The sequence below is a fragment of the Galeopterus variegatus genome, unplaced genomic scaffold, assembly GCF_000696425.1.
Source record: "Galeopterus variegatus unplaced genomic scaffold, G_variegatus-3.0.2 Scaffold4303, whole genome shotgun sequence".
NCBI classification, from domain to species: domain Eukaryota; kingdom Metazoa; phylum Chordata; class Mammalia; order Dermoptera; family Cynocephalidae; genus Galeopterus; species Galeopterus variegatus.
Window position 1 is genome coordinate 98,032 of NW_007730414.1, and position 24,197 is coordinate 122,228.

General features: G+C 41.3%; 1 protein-coding gene across 1 annotated transcript in view; it reads left to right on the forward strand.

Moving 5' to 3' along the window:
* The window catches only part of LOC103602791 (citron Rho-interacting kinase), a 157,200-nt gene that overhangs the window by 46,710 nt on the left and 86,293 nt on the right, over window positions 1-24,197 (forward strand). The window contains exon 10 of the mRNA XM_008587228.1: window positions 21,162-21,345. Within this exon, the coding sequence (XP_008585450.1) occupies window positions 21,162-21,345 (184 nt within the window). The remainder of the gene's footprint in view (window positions 1-21,161; window positions 21,346-24,197) is intronic.

The window sequence follows — 24,197 nt, forward strand, 5'->3', positions numbered from 1 at the left end:
TCCGAACCCTCGGCGGGAGCGCCTCCGCGCTCCCAAGCGGCGCACTCTTCAGTGCGCCACCAGGCCGGCCCGAGCCCATTTCTTAATATAGAATAAATACATGTTTTTTAGTTTTAACCAAAAGGAAAAAGATAACTTATTTCCTAAGTTTTAGTATCTCACCCAATTTTTGTCTTTCTGGAATGCTTAATACATTTTTATTTTTTTAAAGATGACCGGTAAGGGGATCTTAACCCTTGACTTGATGTTGTCAGCAGCATGCTCTCCCAAGGGAGCCACAGGCCGGCCCTTTAATACATATTTTTTATGTGCATACATTATTTGTCATTCTTGAGTCTCCTTTTAAAGTTTCCCCTTAGATAACTCTTGGGGCTAATTTATTTCTTTCATTTCAATTCACTCATTGAGTCATTCAATCATGAGTGAGTTGCAGCAGGTACTGTTAAGTACCAGGTTTACAGTGATGGACAGAAAGAGAAGGCCTTCTCTGCCTTTGTTCTCCATCAGCACACAGAAATCACAGTCCATTTTGTATGTGCAAAAGCAGAGAAAACAAGGAGCAGGCAGAAGGGAGAGATGGAGTGGGAAAAGTAGCCAGAGAGGGTGAGGTGGGAGGGGAGCGTGTTCTGGTCAGAGAGAACAGTGTGACTTGTTCAGGAAGCTTTAAATAGCTCATCATTGTTGGACAGCAAAGAGAGCCCTTGGGAGCATAGCAAGATTAGACGGGCAAGAGGAGCAGGGGTCAAACCATGAAGGATATTGAACCCCTACAAAAGAAATAAGCCTATTGATGCGAGCAGGCCACTTATTTTGGGAACATGCCTTTGGTCCAAAGTTAAGAGGCCATGAAACTTCTTTCTTTAAAAAAAAAAAGAAACCTGTGTATATGAGAAATACTTTCTTAACTTTGGGACATGAGAAACTGAATCACTGCTAAGGAAATTATTATTTTATTTTTTGGAACAGCGGTTTTTGAAGTTTCCAGATGACCCCAAAGTTAGCAGTGAATTTCTTGATCTGATTCAAAGTTTGTTGTGTGGCCAGAAAGAGAGACTGAAGTTTGAAGGTCTTTGCTGCCACCCTTTCTTCTCTAAAATCGACTGGAATAACATTCGTAACAGTGAGTAGAGCTGTGTTCCTTAAACTGGAGTGTGGAGATTAAGAAACACTTAAGAGTGATCTGAAATTATTCTGGCCCCCAAAAGCTGGCATAAATTACATAAATAAAAGCTTTAATTATCTATGGGAGTAGAAAAGGCTAATGATATAGCTTTCTTGGAGTAATAATTCTGCTTTAAAATTGTTTGCATAGAACTGGGTCATTTATCAAACTGTGTTTATGTGGCCTTTAGAATATTATCCCTTGGTAAATTAGAGGCACCGACTGATGGAGTTCAAAGGTTGTCACTTGGTTTGACAGAGTTTCTTCCCAGAGGAAAAGTGGACTTAGGTATTTCTTTCACAGATTAGGAAAAAGACTGAGATTAGGCAACCTGCCCAGGTTGCTCTGCTAATGGCTGAGCCTGTACTAAAACCATAAACACCTTGCTGTGTTCATTTGTTTCTCTCTACAATATTTGTCTTTGCTCACAAGCATGTAAAATCTATAATGTATACGCACAGTGGATTCATTCATACACCACTTTGTAATCAATTAGTGTAGACTGAATTAATTCATTACAAACAAAGATGACTTATTATCAACAAAACTAAAATGCTTGGTTTTTTACAAATTGGTGATTTTCTAAAAACCTTTTTTATTCTTGGATGTGTTGTTGATTGAATGTGATGGAATGACCTGACCCAGTGATCAGCAGAAATTAGAGCCGGTAGGAAAGAATTTGGCCCATTTGAGTGTGTCATTTTTGTTGGTGGGGGTAGGTTGGGAAATGGAACCCGTTTATAGGTGTCAAAACCAGATTTCTAACTGGGGCTGTATTGTAATTATAACTTCTTGCACCTTCAGCTGGGACACAAGTGTGGTTAAGATTCAGTATTGTCCAGTTGAAAGCCATTTTGATGGTTTGTCTAACCTGCTGAAATATTTAAGTGGGCTGTATTACCATAAATCCTTCTTGGCAAACTTTTTTCTTCTGGTAGTCATACTGTTTTATTTTTCTAATCTTTAGACATCACCCCTCAAATCTCCAAGGTTCAGACCTTTTAATCAGTGACATATTTTTAGTGCATTCCTTTTATGCTTTTAGAATGATTTGATAGAATTTCTTTTAGATGCTATTCAGGTACTGTGAAATTTTATATCTATCTATCTATCTATCTATCTATCTATCTATCTATCTATCTATCTATCTATCTATCTATCTATCTATCTATCTATCTATCTATCTATCTATCTATCTATCTATCTATCTATCTATCTATCTATCTATCTATCTATCTATCTATCTATCTATCTATCTATCTATCTATCTATCTATCTATCTATCTATCTATCTATCTATCTATCTATCTATCTATCTATCTATCTATCTATCTATCTATCTATCTATCTATCTATCTATCTATCTATCTATCTATCTATCTATCTATCTATCTATCTATCTATCTATCTAAAGGTTTTCATCCACAGTTGCTGGCTCATAACTCCCATAGCCCTTGGTCTTTTGTTATAATATTGGGGCATGTTAGTCCTCAGAACCTGGCCTCAGAAAACAGAACCTCTCTCTCTGATCTCCTGCCCTCCTTTTACCTGCTTCTTTTTCTCCCCAAGGCAGGCCATAGCTGTAAAGAAATTCTCTGACCTACCTTATCTGATTGTAGGTCATAAGACCCCCATTTCAGAAGGGGTCCTGCCCCATCCTGGGAAGATGGAATACTGCATAGAGAGGCCAAGAATAATCTGAACAGATAGGCCTTGTGGGTTTCTCCACCCAGGCTGTTAGTGTTAGATCAGACCCTTTTTGTCCAATCACATTTCTGCATGCTTGTCCATGCTTCAGTCATGCCTACATAATGAAGTTTCCATAATAACCCAAAGGGACAGGGTTTGGAGAGCTTCCAGGATAGCTGAACATGTGGGGTTTTCTGGAGGGTGGCACACCTGGTGAGGGCATGGAAGCTCTGCACTCCTTTTCCCATACCTCGTCCTATGTGTCTCTTCATCTGTATCCTTTGTAATATCCTTTATAATAACCAGTAAAGGTAAGTGTTTCCCTGAGTTCTGTGAACTGCTCCAGCAAATTAATCGAACCCAAGGAGGGGGTTTGTTGGAACCCCAGATTATAGCCAGTAGGTCAGAAGCAGAGGTAAAACAACTAGGGGCTTGACATTGGCATCAGAAGTGGTGAGTAGTCTTGTGAGACGGAGCCCTCAACCTCTGGGATCTGACGCTATGTCCAGGTAGGTGGTGTCAGAATTAAATTAGAGGACACCCAGCTGGCGTCTGCTGCAGAATTGATTGCTTGCTTGGTGTGTAGGGAAAAATCTCCACACATTTGGTCACAGCAGTCTTCTATGTTGATTGTTGTGGTGTGAGAGCAGGGGAGAAACTATGTTTTTTCCACCCAGTGCTTAATTTTTTCTTGTCTTGCCTTTTTGTCTCTATATAGTGCCCATAGAGCATATAAGTCTGTGTGGAGTGTGGTGTATGCTGTCCATCCTGAGGCCCATCTTTTGAAAGGCCATGGTTATTTTTGGCATGAGATTACGTTATGATGGGTCACTATAGTTTCAGTCATATTTGCACATACCTTTCATGGCTGTCTGCTTAATTTTTCCTTATCCTAATAAATATCCACTTAGTTTTTCCTTATCTTTAACACATATTTCTCCCCACTCCTCCCATTCTTATCAGGAAATTCTTCTTACCGAACTGAATCCTGATTCTTAAGAAACTTGATGGTTTTTATTGACTCCCAACTCCCAGTATAGTGGCTTTGAAGACTCACAAAATGTATTTGCTTTTAAAAATATTCTTTTAATTTTAGTGAACCTTTTATTTTGGAATAATATTAGATTTATAGAAAGGTGGCAGACAGGGGCCGGCCCGGTGGCGCACTGCTACAGTACACCGCTTGGGAGTGCGGTGGCGCTCCCGCCGAGGGTTCGGATCCCACATACAGACCGGCCGCTCACTGGCTGAGCGAGGTGCGGGTGCAACACTGAGGGTTGCGATCCCGTTGCCGGTCCCGGTCCGGTATGGGCGCGACACTGAGGGTTGCGATCCGTTGCCAGTCACGAAAAAAGACAAAAAGAAAAAAAAAAAAAAAAAAAAAGAAAGAAAGGTGGCAGACAGTACAGAGAGTCCCATGTACCCTTTACCTAGTTTCCTTAATGTTAACCTCTTATATAACTGTGTCACATTTGTCAAAATGAAGAATAATATTGGTACATTACTATTAATTAAAGTTTAGATCTTATTCATGTTTCACCAGTTTCCAACTCATGTCCTTTTTCTGTTCCAGGAATCAATCAGTTAGGGTGCTTGTATCTGATGAGACCAGTCCTGGCTTAGATACTTAGTGTAGCTCAGCCAGCCCAGGTATTTTCATCCCCATGAAGATTGGTAGTGCCTTTTGCTGGTGATTCGGTGGTATGCCTGACTATGCAGAGAGGCATGGTATTAATTGCAGTGTCTCCTAGCAAACTTTCCTTTTTTTTGACCAACCCCTGTCTATTTGCAATCAACTCAGGATTTTGTGATTGAAAGCATTGCTGGACTCTGTCGCTATTTGAGCTGTTTTCTAGCTAGGTAACTCTAACATAAATTATGGCTTTGTTCAGTTCTGTTTTTCATAAACACATATTGAGTGACTTTCATTAACCAAAACACTTGAAGTCATTAAGTTTCCCAAGTTCATGGTTGCTGTTTAAATGCCTTGTGGGTTACAGGCTGTTGGATATTTCCACTTTCCACAACATGAGATTGTCCCTTGATGAAAGCAACATTAGCCTCTCTGCTGTTTCACCCCTAATTCTTCTTTTTCTTGTTGTAACCAATGAAAGGAAGTACTGCTAAACACAGCAGGTAATAATCTCCAAAACCTCATTATCTCAAGAGGTGGTCCTGGCAGGATATATGAATACAATTTAAGAAGGTCTGGGCAAATTTGTGAATGATGGAACTGGGAGTGGCTACTGAGAGAAACTAGGACATGCCTTGGCTTTGACACTGAGGTCAGGTGATCATCTATGCCCTCCTGGGTCCTCTCCCTTCGATTGCTGTGGGGAGCAGCACATGAACAAGGGATCTGACTCAGTTCAGGGATGCTTATTCTCCCAGTGGGCCAAAAGCTCTGTGATGAGTTACTCCACACTCATGGGTCACCAGGCACCCATTACGCTGATGTTCCATTCCCAGCCTCACACAGGGTTGGGTTTTCAGCTGCTTATTATTATCATCATCATTCCTTCAAGGCTGCTTTCCAAGTTTCACTAGGGGGCTTCTTAAGTGTACCAATTGCCGTGGGCTGTGCAGTTCTGGTGATGTTTCAGATGCTGGGCAGGATTCTGGTTGTGCCCAGCTGATTTTTCTGGGCATCTGGAAAGCTGAAGCCAATCAGAACTCCTCATGCTGTTGGGGTTATGCCTACCTTGCCCAGCATCGCATTCCTGCTCCTGTCAGTGGGAAAGTTTTGCTGTCTGATGCTCACTTCTATCACAACTTTTTAAGTATCTTCCCCTAAGGCATAGTGATGTCAACAGAACCAGCATATTTGTACCTTTCATCCAAGACTGCCACCTCTCAACAGTGAGAAACACATGATGTAAGTGGCGATTATGGATTATTTCCTAGAACATTTATGGCTAATGCTGTAGAGAACTTGTATCCTCTGTTACTTATGACACGGGCTTTTTCTCTTGAGCTGTCCTCCTTTCACTCTTCACAGAAAGACAGAATTCTTGCAAAATTATTCTGATTTTTCAGGTCCTTAGCATCTGTTAGCAGAGAGTGCATTTTGTTTTGGTCTGGTCGTGACTTAGTGGTGATTCCATGCTGATGACACACTGAGATGATCCGCTTCCGATAGGTGTTGTTTTTGTTGTTGCTGGTCATTATTCACTACCTGGCCTTGAGTGGCTGTAGTGAAACCTCAAGTACGTAATGTTATGGTTGTTCAATAAACCTGAGGCATGTCAGCCTTTGGCTTACAGGAGAGGGGTTCCATGCCTACCTAGCCTTGGGCGAAATTCTTACATGTTCTTGTGTGTAGAAATAAACACCATTTAACTCACTGGATTTTTTTTATTCCAGTTCTTTTTTTTTTTTTTTTTTCCTTTTTGTCTTTTTTACTGACCGGTAACGGGATCACAACCCTCGGTGTTGCACCCGCACTGTGCTCAGCCAGTGAGTGGGAACTGCTCTCCACATGGGATCTGAACCCTCGGCGGGAGCGCCACCGCACTCTCAAGCGGCGCACTCTCCAGTGCGCTACCCGGCCGGCCCTTATTCCAGTTCTTTCATATGATAGGAAATAATGTTTAGGGGCATCTATTCTGTGCCAACCACTAGGTGTTCAAGTTTATCACACTATATTACTTCAAAACAATTCTGTCAGGGCTGAGCCCATGCGCACTCGGGAGAGTGCAGCGCTGGGAGCACAGCAGCGCTCCTGCTGTGGGTTCGGATCCTATATAGGGTTGACCGGTTCGCTCACAGCGCTCACTGGCTGAGCGTGGTGCAGCCGGTCTCAAAAAGGACAAAAACAAACAAACAAACAAACAAAAAAACCAATTCTGTCAAATGTAAGGATTATCATACCCATTTTACAGATGTGGACACTGGTTACTTATTCAAGGTCATATAGCAAAGGAGTAAGAGAGTCTGGATTCGGGTTGAAGTCTGTGTGGTTCCAAAGCCCATGTTATTTCTACGATACCATGCATGCCTTAGCATAATAATTGTTGTTAGTAATAATATTTTTGATATGGTAAATAGTAAACATGTCACACTAGACAGTGGTTTAATCTCTGGGTCTATTTAAGAACATTTGAGATTGCAGTAATTTTTGAATCTGCAATATTCGTTATGATATTTGAGTATCTATAATGTGCTAAGTGTTATGTTAGGTGCAGTGGCTCTGTTGCTGAACAAACTTGGATGTGGTCCTGCCTCCATGTAGCTTATAGTCTAAGATTCTAACTGGTCTTTTGCTTGAGCAGAGCTGTAGTTCTGTTAAATTGCTGTATCTCAAAATGCTAGGAAGCTTTGTAGGTCCCCCACTGGTTTATCAAACCACATATACTTGATTTGAAATGAAACACAGACCACAGACTGTGTGACCTGGTGATTCCTTCCCCACGTGCAGCACCCTGCTAACTTGTTACTCTATGCATGTCTCAGACCTTGCCTGGGAAGGGACAATGTTGAATCAATGGTCCACTTCTAAAATCAGGATTTATAGTTTTGGGATGAATTGAGAAAACTCAGTGTGTGTCCTGTTTTCTGTTTATTTAGAACAGGGTCGTCAACTTTGGCACTATTGACATTTGGGGGTAGATAATTTTTTATTGTAGGGGCTGTTGTGTGAATTGCAGGATGTTTCATGGCATCCCTGGCCTTTACCTGTAGACGTCAGTAGCACCCTCCCCCCTGCTGTTGCAACAACCCAAAATGGCTCCAGACATTGCTCAGTGTCCCTTGAGGGACACAATTACCCACAGGTGAGAACCATTGATTCGGAAGAACTGGCTGCATTGTTACCAGGAGAGAGAACATTACAGTAATCTGAATCCCTCCAGACTGCCCTTGCTAACAAACAGCGGGACTGTTCTCTGGCATCAGTAGGACTTTGCTGCTCAGAGTGTGGTCCATGGACTGGCAGCATCGGCATCACCAGAGAGCTTGTGCAGAGACTCAGGCCTGCTGAGTCAGAAGCTGCATTTTAGTAAGCTCTCCAGGTGATTCCTGTGTACATTAGAGTTTGCCAAGCCCTGTAAGAGAAGAAATTAGATCTGTCAGCCTTCATGTTTCTTCCTCGTCTTTGTGGGTCTTCTTCGTTTTTGTCTTTTGGGTTCAGGTGAGGGAGACTGCTTTTTGGTTAAGAACTTCCATAGTGGATAGAACTGCTTAGAATTGTTGGGTTTTAGGCCTTGCTTTAAGGAATATAAAGCTTTTCTCTCAGACTTCATGTTTTTCATATCCTTCAAGATGGGGGTTCAACCTAATCTCTACCTTGTGATAGCAAAAAGGCATTTTCATGCCCCTCCCCCATTTTACTATTGTCCCATACTTACTTTTAATTCAGGATAGATCAAGTGTTTTTCATTAACTCTTTTTATGCACATATTATATTACCATGCTATTTATTGAGCATCCACTATGTGCCAGGGGCTCTACAAAGCGCTTTATGCATAATATTGTCCTGTTTACTCCTCCCAAAACCTCTGTGAGGCAGGTGCTGTAACTGGTCCCACAGTACAGATGAGGGCACTGAAGCCTGAAGAGATGAGCCACTTGGTGAGGGTCATGGAGCCAGTGGTTGGCAGTGGTAGGTGTCCAATTCAGATCTCCCTGACTCCAAGTTCTCTTTCCTTTTATTTATTTGAAAAAGTAGTACAGTTCATAGTAAAAAAAATTCAAGTGATGTAGAAGGTTATACAATGAAAAACATCTCCCTCCCATCCCATGCCCAGTCCGTCTCCCTAAAGTGAACCCCGATTGCCAGTTTCTTGTATAACGTTCCTGAATATTCTATGCTAGTATAAACATTAGTGCAGCCTATCCTCTTAACAACATCTTTATGCTGCCTCCCAAGAATTCAGGAGTTATTTTTGCAGGTTATTTTTCTGGATCATTGAAATAAATGAAGGAGAAGTTTTTATGAGACCTTACCATGTTTATCCTTTGCATTTGACACTCTGCCATTGATTTCTGGTGAGCAGTGCTCTCTTCCTCCCAAATGAAAACCCCTTATGATTTTAACATTAATTTTCCATTTGTTTATTTTAGTGTTCTGCCTTTAGAATAGCATTATCTCAATGACTTATGCATTTTATGTGTGAGTGTTCATTTGTTTTGGGCCTTTTTAGGTCTGCTTGTTTTGGGGTTCCTGTCAATTGAGCAGGTATCTGTCCATGTTTTGTTCTATAGGCTGGCTCAAGGAGGAGAGTAGATATACTTCTCTGTTAGACTTGGTTGGTCCTTAAGTGCTTCTTCCTGTTGGACACCAGTCACTTCAGGGGCAAGAGGAAGTGAGGAAGAGGATCTGGGGCTGTTTGGGGTCTCAATGTGGGGGAAGAGAAGGGTAGACAGAGGGGGATGCTACAGTAGTGATGGCAGAAATTCAACTTCCTAGGCCAGGAGCATGTGGTACCACCTGCTAAAACATGGAAAAGGAATTGTGAGGAGATGTCGTCAGTAGCTCTTATAGTCTTTTATGGGATATGCAGGTAAATATTTATGTTTCTCTTGAGGGCTGTTCTGTTTTTAGAGGGTAAGTTATTGATAGGAGAAAATAGGCTAAAAAAAAGCCCAGTGCTTATGAATTAGGATTGTAGTATTTTCCTCCTCTAGTCTGAATTTAGAAGCTACATCCAGAGATGTTAAAAATATACAATATTCCACATTATTCCAAGGTAAATTGAGATAGCATATTCTACAGATAATATAGTTGCAATATTAAGAAGATAAAAATAAATAAACGTAGAAATCTTCATTTCTACATTTGGGTACTACCCTGGTACTACCAGGGTAGGGAAATAAAATCAAATCAGGGTTAAAAGTAAAAACAAAGAAGTTCCTGTTAAGTTGCCAGAGGAATAACACTTTGTGACTCTCAGCCTCCTAGTGGCCAAAGCAAAAAGGAGAATATGAACAGTTAGAAGAGCCTCAGTCCCATGAGAAAAAAGTCTAGAATGCTTTGCTCAGAAAAGATCCAATTTTCTGGATACCAAGGCTCGAGGAATTTCACCATTGGGTTTCCCATAAATGAGACCCCCTGTGACGTGGTGGGCCACAACCCTTCAAAACGTTCCTTGGCAATTTCTGTACAACTTCTTTTTATAGTGCCTCTTAGGGCATGCCGAACATGCAGTGCCAAATTCCAGATCAGCAAATCAATTCTAAGTGAGATAAATTAATATCTTTCTTGGGGGAAGCTGGGAAATGGAGAATAGGTTTGTTGGAGAGCCCATAAATCGAAGTCCTCAACCTTTAGATTCTCACTTGCAGAAAAACCCTCACAACCAAACAAACATGGAAATGACTTGGCCAAAGATTCAAAATTATATTAAACATCTGGGACTATATTCAGCTGCCAACCTTCTAATCAATTCTATGAAGTGTGGTGGTTGCATTTGTGCTCATTTTCTGAGGGTGAAGATTGGATCAAACTAAAGAGGACGGTTGGCAGGAGTCACATGAGATGAAAACCTAAGGACAAAGAGTAGGAGGCCCAGGTGGTTTATGACTGAGGGTTTGGAAATGATTTCCAGTGTCTCACTTTAGAGAAAAGACATATGGCCAAGTCTGTTAATCCCTGGTGATGGAACATTCAACTGCAGCAATGGTAGTTTGGGATCTCAGACCAGCCTTCCTGTCCTTCAAAATACTAACTTATAAAGGAAACACACAAAGAACTGATAGCCTGATAGGGACCAAAATATCCGCTTTATTTTTGGCAAGGTGAGTGCTAATAACCCTTGATGCAGGGCTCTGGTAAATGTGTCCATCCTACTGAACAGAGAGCAATGGTGGGCTTTCCTCATGCACAGGGAGGCCTTGTCACAGGGAAACACGGAGGATGAGAGTGGTCAGTTGGCTGAGTGCCTGCCAAGTCTGGACGTGGGCAGTAAAAGAGGGAGCTGAGCTTGGCTCTTACTTTCAAGACTCAGTAACCTTACCTTCTAGTAAAGCAGGCCCAGTGAATGACCAGCTCTGATGAGTCAGATTGGCTCCTTCTTCCTTATGGTAGGAGTGAGTAAAAGGTTAAGACGTGGTGTGTTTACTCAGCACTTCTATCTTATGGGCTGAAGGAGACTGAGTAAAAGCTCCTTAGATCAGAAAAGGATTGAGGACAAAATTTCTCCCTTCCCAACAGATGGAAACAGCTTTATTGAGGAATACAATAAGCCACGTGTATTTGCAGTGTACAGTTTGATAAGCTTTGACATGTGTATGCCGTGTGAAACTATCACCAGGCTCAAGATAATGAACATATCCGGCATCCCAAATGTTTCCTCATGCTCCCTCGTAACTCCTCCCATCCCTTCCCTTGTCCCCAGGCAACAACTGATCTGCTTTTGGTCACTGTAGTTTAGTTTGTATTTTCTAAACTTTATATAAATGGAATTGTACAATATGGACTCATTTTGTCTTCTTTTACTCGACATTATTCTGAGATTCATCCATGCTGTGGCATGTATCATACATAGTTCAGTATTCCATTGTATGGATATGCCACAATTTGCTTATCCAGTCACCTACTGATAGACATTTGGGTTATTTCCAGTTTTTGGCTATTTGAAATAAAGCTTTTTTTTTTTAATCATTTATTTATAATCCTATAGGCATATGCATTTATTTCTCTTGGCTAAGTATTTGGGAGTGGAATGGCTAGATCCTAAGGTAGGCATATGTTTAACTTTTTAAGAAACTGGCAAACTTTTCCAAAGCAGTTGTACCATTTTATGTACTCACCAACAGTGTATGAGAGATCCATTTCCTACTCATACTTGCCAACACTCCAACAGTTGGATTTAAAGTCAGTAGTATCGGGCTGGCTGGTTAGCTCAGTTGGTTAGAGTGTGGTGTTAAAACACCAGGGGTTTGGATCACTGTACCATCCAGCGGCTCCCCCCTCCAAAAAAAAAAAAAGCAAAAAAATGTCACTGGTATCTTAGAATATAGTCAGCTGTGGAGATAGGCTTACATTTTTTCAAATTAAAAAAATTCTGAACATTCATACATATATTCATGCCATTGACATGATGAAGAAGCTAGGTCATTGTCCTTTAGAATAGCTTCCACATTCTGGATTTGTCTCTTCTCAGTAGGCAGTGGTGGTGGTGGTTTTGTACAGCCATGAACCGCAAAACAATGTTTCTGTCAACAACAGACCTCATATGCGATGGTAGTTCTTTAAGATTATAATGGCTGTACCATGTAGCCTAGGTGTGCAGTGGGCTACACTATCTAGTTTTGTGTAAGTACACTGTGATGTTCGCACAGTGACGAAATCACCTAATGTTGCACTTCTTAGAATGTGTCCATGTCATTAAGTGGTGATTACTTGTTCTTCCAGCCCCTGCAAACTGGAAGGTAGCTCCAAAGGCTAAAATAGATATTTGACTTTTTCTGACAAGAATATCTAATATTCTGGCCTAAGATGGAATAATTTGAGCATCAAAAAGACTGCAGTGGCTTGAAACACATCAAATATATAAAAATTCATTAGTTCATAATGATAACAAAAAAGAAATCTCATTGGTCACTCCTGGAGGTTGCTAAGGTGCCAGCTCATTACTCTGAATGTTGCTAAATATGGGGAAAGAACCAAGCATTTATCCTGCCTTCTTATATGAATTATATGCCAGGGCAAACAAATTGTTGATGTGCTAGTAAATGTAGAAGGAATGATGATATTAAAAAACCACTGTTTTGCAGGCCTTAATGAATAATGGCTCCAGGCAGTGATTGTCAATGGCTACTGAAACCATTAGGTGAAAGATTGGAAGGGACTTTATGGTAGTAAGATCAGGCCGATATCATTAGAACTCATGAATCATTCTTAACATCTCAAGAAGGGAGGCAGGCAGACACTGTGTGCTCCCTAATGTCATGAAACAGTAAGTAGATAACACATCTTGGGCAGTATTCTTGCCAAAAGAATTGCATATGGATATCTGGAAGGGCCTGGATTTAACTGCCAATTTACAGGAAACATGGGAGTCAGAGAAATGTAAGTGATGCCACAGGATATAATCAATCAAGTCCAGAATGTGGGAAATTCTATGAGGATGCATGATCCAGTTTCTCAAACCAATAAATGGCATTAAAATAAAAAATAAAAAAAAAAGAGGGGGTCAGTGTTGTAGGTTAAAAGAGATATCAGCAAAATCAATGTGTGAGCTTTGGTTTGATCCTGATTCAAACTAATTGTAAAGAGATATTTTTGGGACAACTGGAGAAAATTGAACAAAAGCATGGTATTAGATAATGTTATAGAGTTACTGTTAATTTTGTTGGGTGTGATGAGGGTACCATAGTTATTTTTTTTAAAAGTTCTTATCTGTTAGAGCAGTGGTTCTCTCAAAGCTCTACCCCACCCCAACCCCAGGGGACAGTTGGCAATGTTTAGGGACTTTTTTGTTTTGGCAGCAGGCTGATAAGGGGATCCAAATCCTTAGAGACATTTTTGATTGTCATGACTTGGAGGTGCTATTGGCATCTTGTGGGTAGAGGCCAGGGATGCTGTTAAACACCCTATAATATGCCTGATAGCCCCTTGCAACAAAGAATTCCCAATCTTCAATTCTTAATTCTTATCTGTGAAACCCTGTTTTAGATGTACCTACTGCAGTAGTTATGGGTGAAGCCATATTATGTCTGGGGCTTGCTTTTAATAATCAACAAACGTGCAGACAAGGTAGGGATGGTGAAATGAAATAAGTATGGGAGCTGCTCATTGTTGAAGCTGGGTCACGGGCACATGGGAGTTTGTTTTACCACCTTACTACATTAGTGCGTGTGAAAATTTTTATAATAAAAACATAAGAATACATTTTAAAAATGTTGTGGAAAAGGCTACTAAAGAGATCAGAAGGGTGGCAAAGAATGAATCTAATCTGATGTGTTGTTGGGTGTAGGCAACTCACGGGTACTAAGGGATGGTGTGGGGCCTAGAGCAAGCAACTCCTAGGGAATGGAAATTGATGAACTTGCTTCTTTGCTGTTATATAATTGAATCCTGGGGAAGCTCTACCTGGGTGAAAAACTAGGTATATCCAAACCCAGTTCTGTAGAGAAATGCAGTCATGACAAGTTACAATTTGAAAATTTCCCCTTTTGAGTATTTCCAGCCTATATAGGTGTTTCATAGATTGCTGAGTTCCTAGACCCAAGAGGGAGGGAAAAAACAAAGTAAAAAAGTAAAGCTAAAATGTTAAGAAGTCTGGCTAAAGTTCAATCCAGAAGTGAGAAAACATCTCCGAAAGTATAAATCTGTGGGGAAACTTAAGTAGATTACCCAAAACTTGATACTTAGTAGCCTTGTAGGAGTGTGGCTTTTGGGTATGGTAAGAGTCAGAGCACACAACTCCATTGAGATTCTCTGAGATCGCCCCCAGAGAGGATATCTGTTTAGCTGCTGGCAGCCAGACCCTAGATTGGTTGATTGAAGTGTAGTTTAGTAACGCTAATGTCCTTATTAATTTACTTTGAAGACGGTATTGTAAAAATTGATTACCAGCCCCAATCAACGTTATCCTAAAGTCTTTTTATGACTCTCTGGGTAAGCAAAGAAATAGGATGGTTTGTTTTAGTTAAGTCTTGCAAACTGGATCTGCTTTGTCTTCTTTTTGAATTTCTTATGTACTGTGTTGTGTGGATGAGTCATACCTGACTACTTGCTACCAGGAGAGGAGAAAGTGGGGGGCTTGCCTGAGACTCTAGGCAATGTAATCTATTCTCATGGGCTAAATTAATCTGCTTTGTCTTCTTTTTGAATTTCTTATATACTGTGTTGTGTGGATGGGTCATACCTGACTACTTGCTACCAGGAGGGGAGAAAGTGGGGGGCTTGCCTGAGACTCTAGGCAATGTAATCTATTCTCATGGGCTAAATTACTTATGTATATTTAGTAGCCAGCTCTATTTGTTGGTCCCCTAATTTATTCTCTTGGTTCGTTCCCATGAGACCTCTGATATTGGATATCTTTCTCTTCTTTCTATTGCGACCATTTTTTTGGAGTTGTTCCTGTCTTGGTCGTTGGTCGTTGATATTCCTAGAATCTCTGCTCTTGCATCAGTTGTCAAATTTTGCCACTTCTTTCTAAGCCTATCTCCTGTTAATCCATATCGTCTCTGCTTCTGTTATCACTTCCTTAGTGTAGAATTTATCATGTTGACTATTATAGACTTGTCCTTTAGAGGTTTCTAGCACTGACCTCTTCCAACCATCACAATTGAAATGATCGTATCAGTCTCTGGATATGTTCAGTTGGCACTGATGCCAGCTCAGTACTCTATAAAACTCTCTCTGGTATTACATTCTGTCCATCCAATCCAGGATTTCCTCTTCAAGGTCAAGCCAAGAATTGACTTTCACTTACTCCTCAGTCTCATTACCTACAGCTCTGTTGGGCCACTGCTCTGGCTTCTGGGGTTTTTCTAAAGTAGCACTCTTCCCCTCTCCAGCCCACAAAGATACCTTTTAACCAGCTCTTGAGATTCAGTCACCTCCATGACACTTTCCTGCAGGAGCATGCAAAAACTCACTGCCTCCTCATGGGCAAAATTTGCCATCACTCCGTTATGTATTCTCTGCTTTTTCCCACCCACATCCTGACCTCTGAATGACGTAAATATCCCCCTCTTTACTCATTTTGTAGTTCTGTCTTCATAACAGATGAGTACCATCACATTAGTGTCTCAGATTTTAAGCAACTGGAAAAGAGTGAATTTTTTGGTAATCTTCCTTTGCATTTGAACATGGTATTTAATTAGTCAATTAAATTTTTTGAGGGGTGGGAGACATCATGGTAGATAGAATAAAGTTGAAACTGTTTTTGATTTAATATAATTGAATGCCCAATGTGTTGCAGGCACAGTCCTGATTCATTATATCATCACACAATATTTATGTGCCTTCATCCTTTATGACACAGTGCTGGCTATTATTCATCTTCTACTTCTGCCACATGCAATTCAGCACCAGGGTCTGTAATCCAGGGATGATTAAAAGTCTTAGGAGTTTTACTAGGCTCAGGTTTTTGTTTTTGTTTTTCAGTATGTCAATTTTTTATGACTAAATTGGGTACTCTGAGACATATCAGAACTTGGGTTTCCTAAAATGGTATGTTGCATGGAGAAGCGCATTATATCTAAGAAACTATTCCACATGTAAGGTTCTTGTTATTCACTTATTCCTTTAGCAAAATAGATATTAGACATTGAATAAGGACAGTCAGCTACTGGTGTGGGTGTTAGGTATATAATAGTGAGCACAGCAAAGTCTTTCCCCTCATGGAACTTGTGTTCCAGTGGGGAAAACAGACAATAAACACCATGCCAAAATTAGAAAATCTTTTATGTTTTTAATATGAACGTTTGTCTGGTATGCTGAAAAATTAAAGGTGGGCATGGGGTAACTGGAGCTTGGTGGAGCATTAGAAAGAAGGGCCAAGAGGACAAATCCATTTGGATCTTTCCTTTTTTTTTTTTGAATATTTTTGAAGACGATTAATTTCCACCCCCCCGAAAGCTTTTAATGAATATCAGGATTAAAAAAAGAGAGAGAGAATTTATAGAAGGGAAATTAACTACAGCTCTTAAAATAGCTCTTTGTTTCTGAAAGCCTTGTTCTGCCATCTATCTTATAACTGGAAAAAAAAAAAAAAAATCCCTCCAGAAGTTACTTGTATAGCCTCTGCCACTGAGGAGAATGTGCCTGATGTTACCTCAAACAAGATGATTTACTTAAAAAATATTTAGGGAAAGATTTTTTTTTCTGTTTTTGTAGTGGCTTTTACCAATGAACAATAGATCTTAGTATATGACTTCTTATTTGTCATTAGTGAATGTAGTGGGTATGTGGTGGTGGGGAAGGCTGATGATTTCATAATACTGTATCAGAAAATATTAATATAGGCACTCATTAACATATTTTTCAGACAGAACAATCTCGACTTTTAAAGCCTCTTGATTTAATTCAAACATCAAGTATCTTTTTTGTGGCCTGTATTATGCTAGGTGCTCTGTTTGCAAGACCCATTTTCTAGTCATTTAATTATATATTTTCTCAACACATATTTAGTGTGCACCTACTATGTTCCTGTCACTATGCTATGTGCTGAAATGCCATGTGTATTTCCATCATCATAGATGAAGACCAATATGATTTTAATAACCTAATAATATCTTTTTTAAAGCAAAAAAAAAATTACATTTTATTAGAATCAAAAAATAGACATTTTCTGTAAGGCACAAAAAATAACAGAATTAGCCCCCCAAGATAGATGTGGTCACAATCCTTTTAAACTGTGGCATCCAGATTTTAAGCTACTTCTCTCCCTGGTGCTTCTATTAGATGTGTATTGGATCTTCTCATTCTGTCTTTGTCTCCTGACCTTTCTTGTTTCCCATCTCTTTGTTAGTGTGTGTTGCATTCTATACGAGTACTTCTTGAACTGTAGTGTGCTAGTGAATCACCTGGGGATCTTGTTAGAATGCAGGCTCCGATTCAGTGGGTCTGGAGCAGGGCCTGAGATTCTGCATTTGTAGCCAGCTCCTGGGTGATGCCGATGCTGCCAGTCTGCAGACCACACTTTTAGCATCATTGTTCTATGCGACTTCCTCAGATCCAACTGCCAGCTTACTAATTTCTCTTCATCTGTGTCTAATCTGCCATTTAACACATCCAGCAAGTTTTTAACTTTAAATTCAATATCAGTACTTCTTATTTCTAGTTCTGTTTGGTTCCTTTCAAATGTACTGTTTTTTTTGTCTGTCTGTCTGTTTTTTTGGTGGCTAGCTGGCGGGGATCTGAACTCTTGACCTTGGTGGTGTTAGTACCATGCTCTACCAACTCAGCTCACTGTCCAGCCCTTGCTTGGTTCTTTTTCAAAGTGTTTTGTTCTTTGATTAGAATTTCTACTCATTTACTGCGATAATAAATTGAAATTTATTTTATGGTCCAATTAAGATTTTTATTTTGCAGTTTTGGGAGGGCTGATTCTCCAATTTCTTGTATCTGCTGATGCTCCTTCACGGTAGTTTGTATCTTTGGGCAGTTTATTTTTCTTCCTTCTTATGTGCAATTGTTGGTTTTTTCTTGTGAACTAGTTTCCAGTAGTGATTGTGTGTGTGTGTGTGTGTGTGTGTGTGTGTGTGTGTGTGTGAGAGAGAGAGAGAGAGAGAGAGAGAGAGAATCCTGTGTGTCCCTACTAGTTCTTTTCCACTTGTGTCTGCCAGTGCTTTAAGTGCTCAAGTGATCCTGGAGCAGTATGTATTTTAATTTCTTGAATTGTAGTTCATACACCATACAGGATACTGTAAACGTAGACACCGTATATGAGGTTACAATTTCTTTTTTTTTTTTTTTTTCCCTTTTTTTGTCTTTTTTCGTGTCTGGCAACGGACCGCAACCCTCTGTGTCGCGCCCGTACCGGACTGGGACCGGCAACGGGATCGCAACCGTCGGTGTTGCGCCCGCCCCTCGCTCAGCCAGTGAGCGGGAACCGGTCTGTATGTGGGATCCGAACCCTCGGTGGAGGGTGCTCCCAAGCAGTGCACTGTAGCAGTGCGCCACCGGGCCAGCCCCGAGGTTACAATTTCTTACTAGCCACCTTCTTTCTTTCCCACTGAAGGGCCCTGGGCAAGGGTGAATATCCTCATCACTCTTTAGAGGGAAGAATATTTCCCCCACTTGTCTTTGGCTTGAGGCTGTGGCTTTTTCCCCAGCCTAAATATGGTCCTAAGAAGCCTTTCTTTTCAGAGTTTCCTGCTGTACTTAACCGGTTACCTGTCTGGAGGTTTACGTCCCTAGCTTTTAATTTGTGCTGTAAATATCTCACCAGTTACCAGTGTTTCACGTTGTCTTCTTCCTTTTAAATTGAAGATTATTTGGTCCTTTTTCTAATTTTGACCACATTAAGCTACCTTTGACCCTTTGTTTTACAGACAAATCTTACTTTATAGTACAGAATTTCAAAATCATATTATTTCACTGAGGGTGGCTCCTACCCCTCTATTAATCATACTCCTCACTCAGAAATGGAATTCTACTTTAGTCTCCTAAAGATAATATAGTGGAAAGGGAATTAAACTTCTGCTAGAAATTAAATGATATGATATGATTAACACAAACATCCACACGGATGTGTCTGTGCCTTGCTTAGGAAAGAATGTTCAATAAAGATTCTGCTGTATCTCACTAACCTCCAGTAACTCTAAGATCTGTTATAAACATGCACCTCATGTGAGCAATGATAATAGCAGGTAATATCTATGGAGTGTTTACTGTGTGCTAAGAACCGTGCTAAGCACTTTACATAGATTATTTTGTTTAAGTCTCCCAGCAGTCCTTTGATATAGTTATTCCCATGTTGAAACTGAGGCTCAGAGAGGTTAAGTGTCTTTCTCAGGGTTACAGAGCTGGTGAGTAGTGGAGCTGGAATTTAAACTCACTCAGTCAGATTCCAGAGCATGTGCCATTACTGACTATTCTTCCATGTTAGTATCACCTGCAAATCTCTCTCATACATTTCTTCAGTCTTTATCTGTTTCCTTATTTTGGGATGGAGACTTCTCTTTTTGATCCTTATGAAATATAATTTCCATTAAAATTTTTTTTTTCTTTAAGAAATGTATCGGGTAATTGAAATCAGATGAAATCAGATTGGATTTGAGCCTATGTTGATGGAAGTACACATGGGATGTGGGTTAAAGCAGTCAATCTAATTTTTCTTTCCATCAGCTAATTTTTAAAGTATTGAGCAAGCAGACTGTGACACTAACAGGGAAGATTTAAATTCTCTTGAGAGAGGTTGGAGGTGTTAAATAATATTCTGGTAGTGCACATTTTACATTTTCAGTCTTCTTCACTACCCCTCCTCATCTCAATGCACCCGAGTCCATGAGAATGTTCTTTTGTACTTCCCGGGAGCAGCCAGACCTCTGGCTTCATCTCCTCTCCCCTCTACATCCCTTTACCACTCCAGTTACTTCCTAGAGCTGCTCTGGATGTTTTTGTCATTGGGGAACTTTGGAAACAGCCAGATCTTTTTGAGTCTGTGCACAGGAAACAGACTGTTGCTCTATCTGGCACATAGCTCTGTCCAGAAAACGAGGAGTTAAAAAGAAGTCTGTCTGGGCTGTTGGGCTGTGAAGGGCTATGACTACTGTCCTAGGGGGAGCTCTAGCAAGCCCTGGCAGGCGGTGACTCATGCTGCTCTGTCACTCAGATCGCCATCGGCCCCTGCCACGCAGGCAGCCAGGTAGAGTTACAGCCAGAGCACGCACCGAGTAGGGAGCATGCAGCCTACACTGCGGGGGATGTGATGCCTGGCTCGCTGGCTCACCCCAGCCGGCCCACCAGGGACGCCTCATACCACAGCCATGGTAATGCTTCTGGCCGGCGACGTCCCCGGGAGCACACCGTGATGGGCTGCCTCCTGGTGACTGATGGATGAGTGTCCACCTCCCTGACTGAGAGACCTTAGTAGGTCGGCAGGAATTGGAGAGGATGTAATTTGCCCCTAGCCGGAGTCATGCCGTAACGAGGTAGGACCTGTGCTGCAGATGTCCGTTCGGGCATTCGCACCCTCAGCGTGCAGGGGTGCTGTAAATCACCAGGAGGAACTTTATTTGGCTGGTGTTTCATGATGCTGATTCAAACTGCGGTGAATTGGGGGGCATGATTGCACTGGGGAGGAGGGATACTGAACTAAAAAAAAGTGGTTAGTAAGATCTCTGAGTAGACTTATCTAGATATGAACGAACTAGACTGCAGTGGAATCCTAACATGAGTTTCAGAACCTTACAAATTCTCTTTCCTGTTCTTTCCTCCCATTCCACTGAATCCATGAAACATAGAAGTTCCATTTTATTTCAATGATTAGTACTAAATATTACTAATTTAAAGCTGTCTGGAGGGAATATATAGGTTTAGGTTGGCTGGCATTCTTGCACTAGCCAGCTGATGCTCTGTAGAAGCCTTCTGGAAATATTAGGAAGGAGCGGCTTGCTCGGATGAGTTTTTCCCAAGTGCTTTCATTCACCCGTGTGACCTGTTTGAGTTTATCCTTCAGTTTACCCCAGCTGGGAAGGCAGCCTATCTGCAGGTTGGTGGCCATGTTGGCAGAGAAGGGGTTAATCTCTTGTTGCTGTAAAAGCCGAGGCTGGGTCTGCCTGTGCAGCTAGATTGAAAGCAGGCGCTGCAGTGCCATCGCCAACGCTGAAGGAGTAAGACGATTTTCTCCGCAACAGTGTTGAATCCCTCTGAATTTTTCTCTCCCCCCTTTTCTTGTTTTTCTTTAACCAGCTCCTCCCCCCTTCGTTCCCACCCTCAAGTCTGATGATGACACTTCCAATTTTGATGAGCCAGAGAAGAATTCGTGGGTTTCAACCTCTCCGTGTCAGCTGAGCCCCTCAGGTTTCTCGGGCGAAGAACTGCCGTTTGTGGGGTTTTCGTATAGCAAGGCGCTGGGGATTCTTGGTAGATCTGAGTAAGTGAAAATTTGACTTTCTAAGAGACCTGAATTGATGCAAGGCAGACAGAGCCAAAGGTGGTGGTGGTGGTGGGGGTAGGGTGGAGGGAAGCTTCTAATCAGCCTGCATTTGGAAAGCAATCAACCTGTTTGGGCTTGGTGGGGTAGACTGTTAATATTCTCATTTTGCAGCATGTAAGGTACCTGTTCTTGTTTGTAGCATCATAATTGTCAATTGGATACTTTGGGTTAGTTTTTCAGTCTTTGGTCTTCTTTAGAGGGAAGGAGATGGTGGGAAATTTCTAGCAGTACAGATCCTTGGTCAAAGGAGAAACGTGCAGGAGTTAAGATGAACTGTCTGTTTAGCCATCTATGTATCTGTCTCTTAAGTAGGTGGATGGGGGTTGTTGCTATCTTGGCTGTATTGAAAGAATCCAAAAAACCGTGTCTCATAAGCTAAAGGTTTCCTGATGGGTATAACTGAGCTGCAAGTGGCTGAACCAGAGCTCTAGCAGAGAGATGGTGCTTGGCTCCTTTCCAAGCATGCTGCAAGATCAGGGATCTGGCAGCTGAGCCTCTCTGAGCCAGTGGAGCACTGGTCACCAGAGAAAGCCCCGTTACTGTGAGCCACCAGGAGGGAATATGATGTAGCCGAGTCATTGATTCACAGAAACTGGGCTTCATAGGAAGGGGGAAAAAAAAAAATCCAGGAGACTAGAAGATGGAAATATAAGCCTCTTGACCTGGTAGGTTTCTCTCATTCTTATAAAAGCTGTTGAAAAATGCATTAGCGTGGCACTTGGGATTGGAGGGTCCTGGCTTCTAGGAGCCTCCTGAAATTCCTGTAAAATGCAGTAGCCTCTGTGGATGCGGGAGCTCAGCATCTCGCTTCATTCTGTCATGATACAATGATATTCTGTTTTCAGAGGGGCAAGTTCCCCAGGTAGGTCTTGGACTGGCTGTGTTATTCCTCAGATACCCGGGCTTCTTCATTTTGAGTCTCTTGGGGGTAATCTTGAGTAATTAGTTGCTGCCCACTTAGGAGATGAGCAGAATTTGATTTTCTCCTTAGCAGGATTCATTCCCTATTTGTCCTATTTCTGGCTTAGATATCAATTTGAGGGGATGTCGTGTTGGTTCCTGGATGGTGTCTCCCCATGGGTGCTATTTTGACAGTAATGTTCCTGAAAAGATTTCAGACTTTTGTGGAGAATTGGGCATTTGATACGAAATAAGGTTGTGGGTGGTGATTGAATTTGAGAGAGATTTTTATTTTTAAAGATGTTGAGGTGGTCTTTCTTAATTCCCTCCCTGGGGGCTGGGTTTAAAATTTGGTTGGATTTTGGTTGTGTTGGATGTGCCTTTCTGGCCAATTTGCTCTGCAGCTTCAAAGCAATCTGGATGATGGTCAGAGAGGCAGAAAGCTAACTAGCTGTTGAATGTGCCATCAGATGGATTTGAAATGGCCCAGCAGAGCTGGGAGGTTTTGCATTGGCATCAAAGAGCAGGGCAGAAGTGGAGACCTAATGTTAAAGGATGCATGGTTAGTGGACAGCATAACCTTGACACACACAGCACACTGAAGGTCACAAATTGGACTGGAAGGAGATGTGTATAGAGTTCTAATTCTGGTTAGAAGAGGGCTAGCTGGGTCAGAATGAAGGCTTGCTTAGGGTCTTATTCAGTGATTCGAAAGACCGGGGAGGTCTCAAGGGAGTTAGATTTCAGGGGCAAAGGCAGAATGATGTGGAGTATCTTAGGCATTGCAATTAATCTGAAACAGTGTGTGATTAATTGCTTATTTTTCAGGAAGACTCTGATTGCATCTTGCTGCTTCTCACAGAAAGCTCAGTTTGGGAGCTCTCTGACAGGGGCATCTCAGTATCAAGGCCCAGGCACTTGATAAGTATTCGTTAATTTAATTTACTCATGATCCTTTCCCCCAGAATGTGTTTATATTGCTTACTATTTTGAAGATTTGCAATTTCACCTTTGGTAGTTTAAACTATATCTCTAGAGCATAAAATGAGTTTCTGTTCATGTCCCAACAGAATGTTTAATAAGATTATCATAAAAAAAGGTCCATGCAGATAAAACCATGTATTTCTTATGTGGAAGATGGAATCAGTGTATTCCTATCTTTGGGAAACTTTAATGTCTTTTCCATGGCTATTTAGGGTTGGAAAATCAGAAAGATTTTCTTTCATCTTGTGTCTTGTTATGTGATGTTGCTGTTGGACTTGGCTACTCCACCGTGGGCAGCCCAGTGGGTGAAATCTACAGCATCATTTTAGAAATGCACTCCACCTGTTGGGTGTAGGTGATCCGGGACATGCTGGATTATGATTAATTATAAATCCAATAAAAGAAGTGCAATGATGAAATTACTTAGCAGCTCTTGCAGTTTTATTGACATATAGTTATGAAATTTATTTGGGGGTTGGAGGAGACACTTTCTGGGGATACCACCTTTGCCACCAGCGACTGCAATGTTTCTTCTTGAGTTTCTCATTCTCCCCTCCCTGTTTTCAGCATCACAGGTTTTTATTTACACATGTTGATTACCTGAGCCGTTATTCACTCTTCTCACCACTGAGGAAATTGCAGATGCTGCTGTACTGTGCTAGGTAAATTGACCCCAGATTTGTTGCCAGTGAATTGAATAAGACATTTAGAGTTGGGGCTGAATGAACAAGGAATTTTCATGGAGACTGTGGCAGTGAGAATGATTTTAATGTTGTGGTTGCTTCTCACTTAGAGTAATTTTTGGGGGGGACTCCAGGTCATTTTTGAATCAGCCATGAGTGTATCTTTATTTTAGGTTTGACAAGAATCTTGATCTCAGCATTGCTATGGATGAGGTGTAGTGG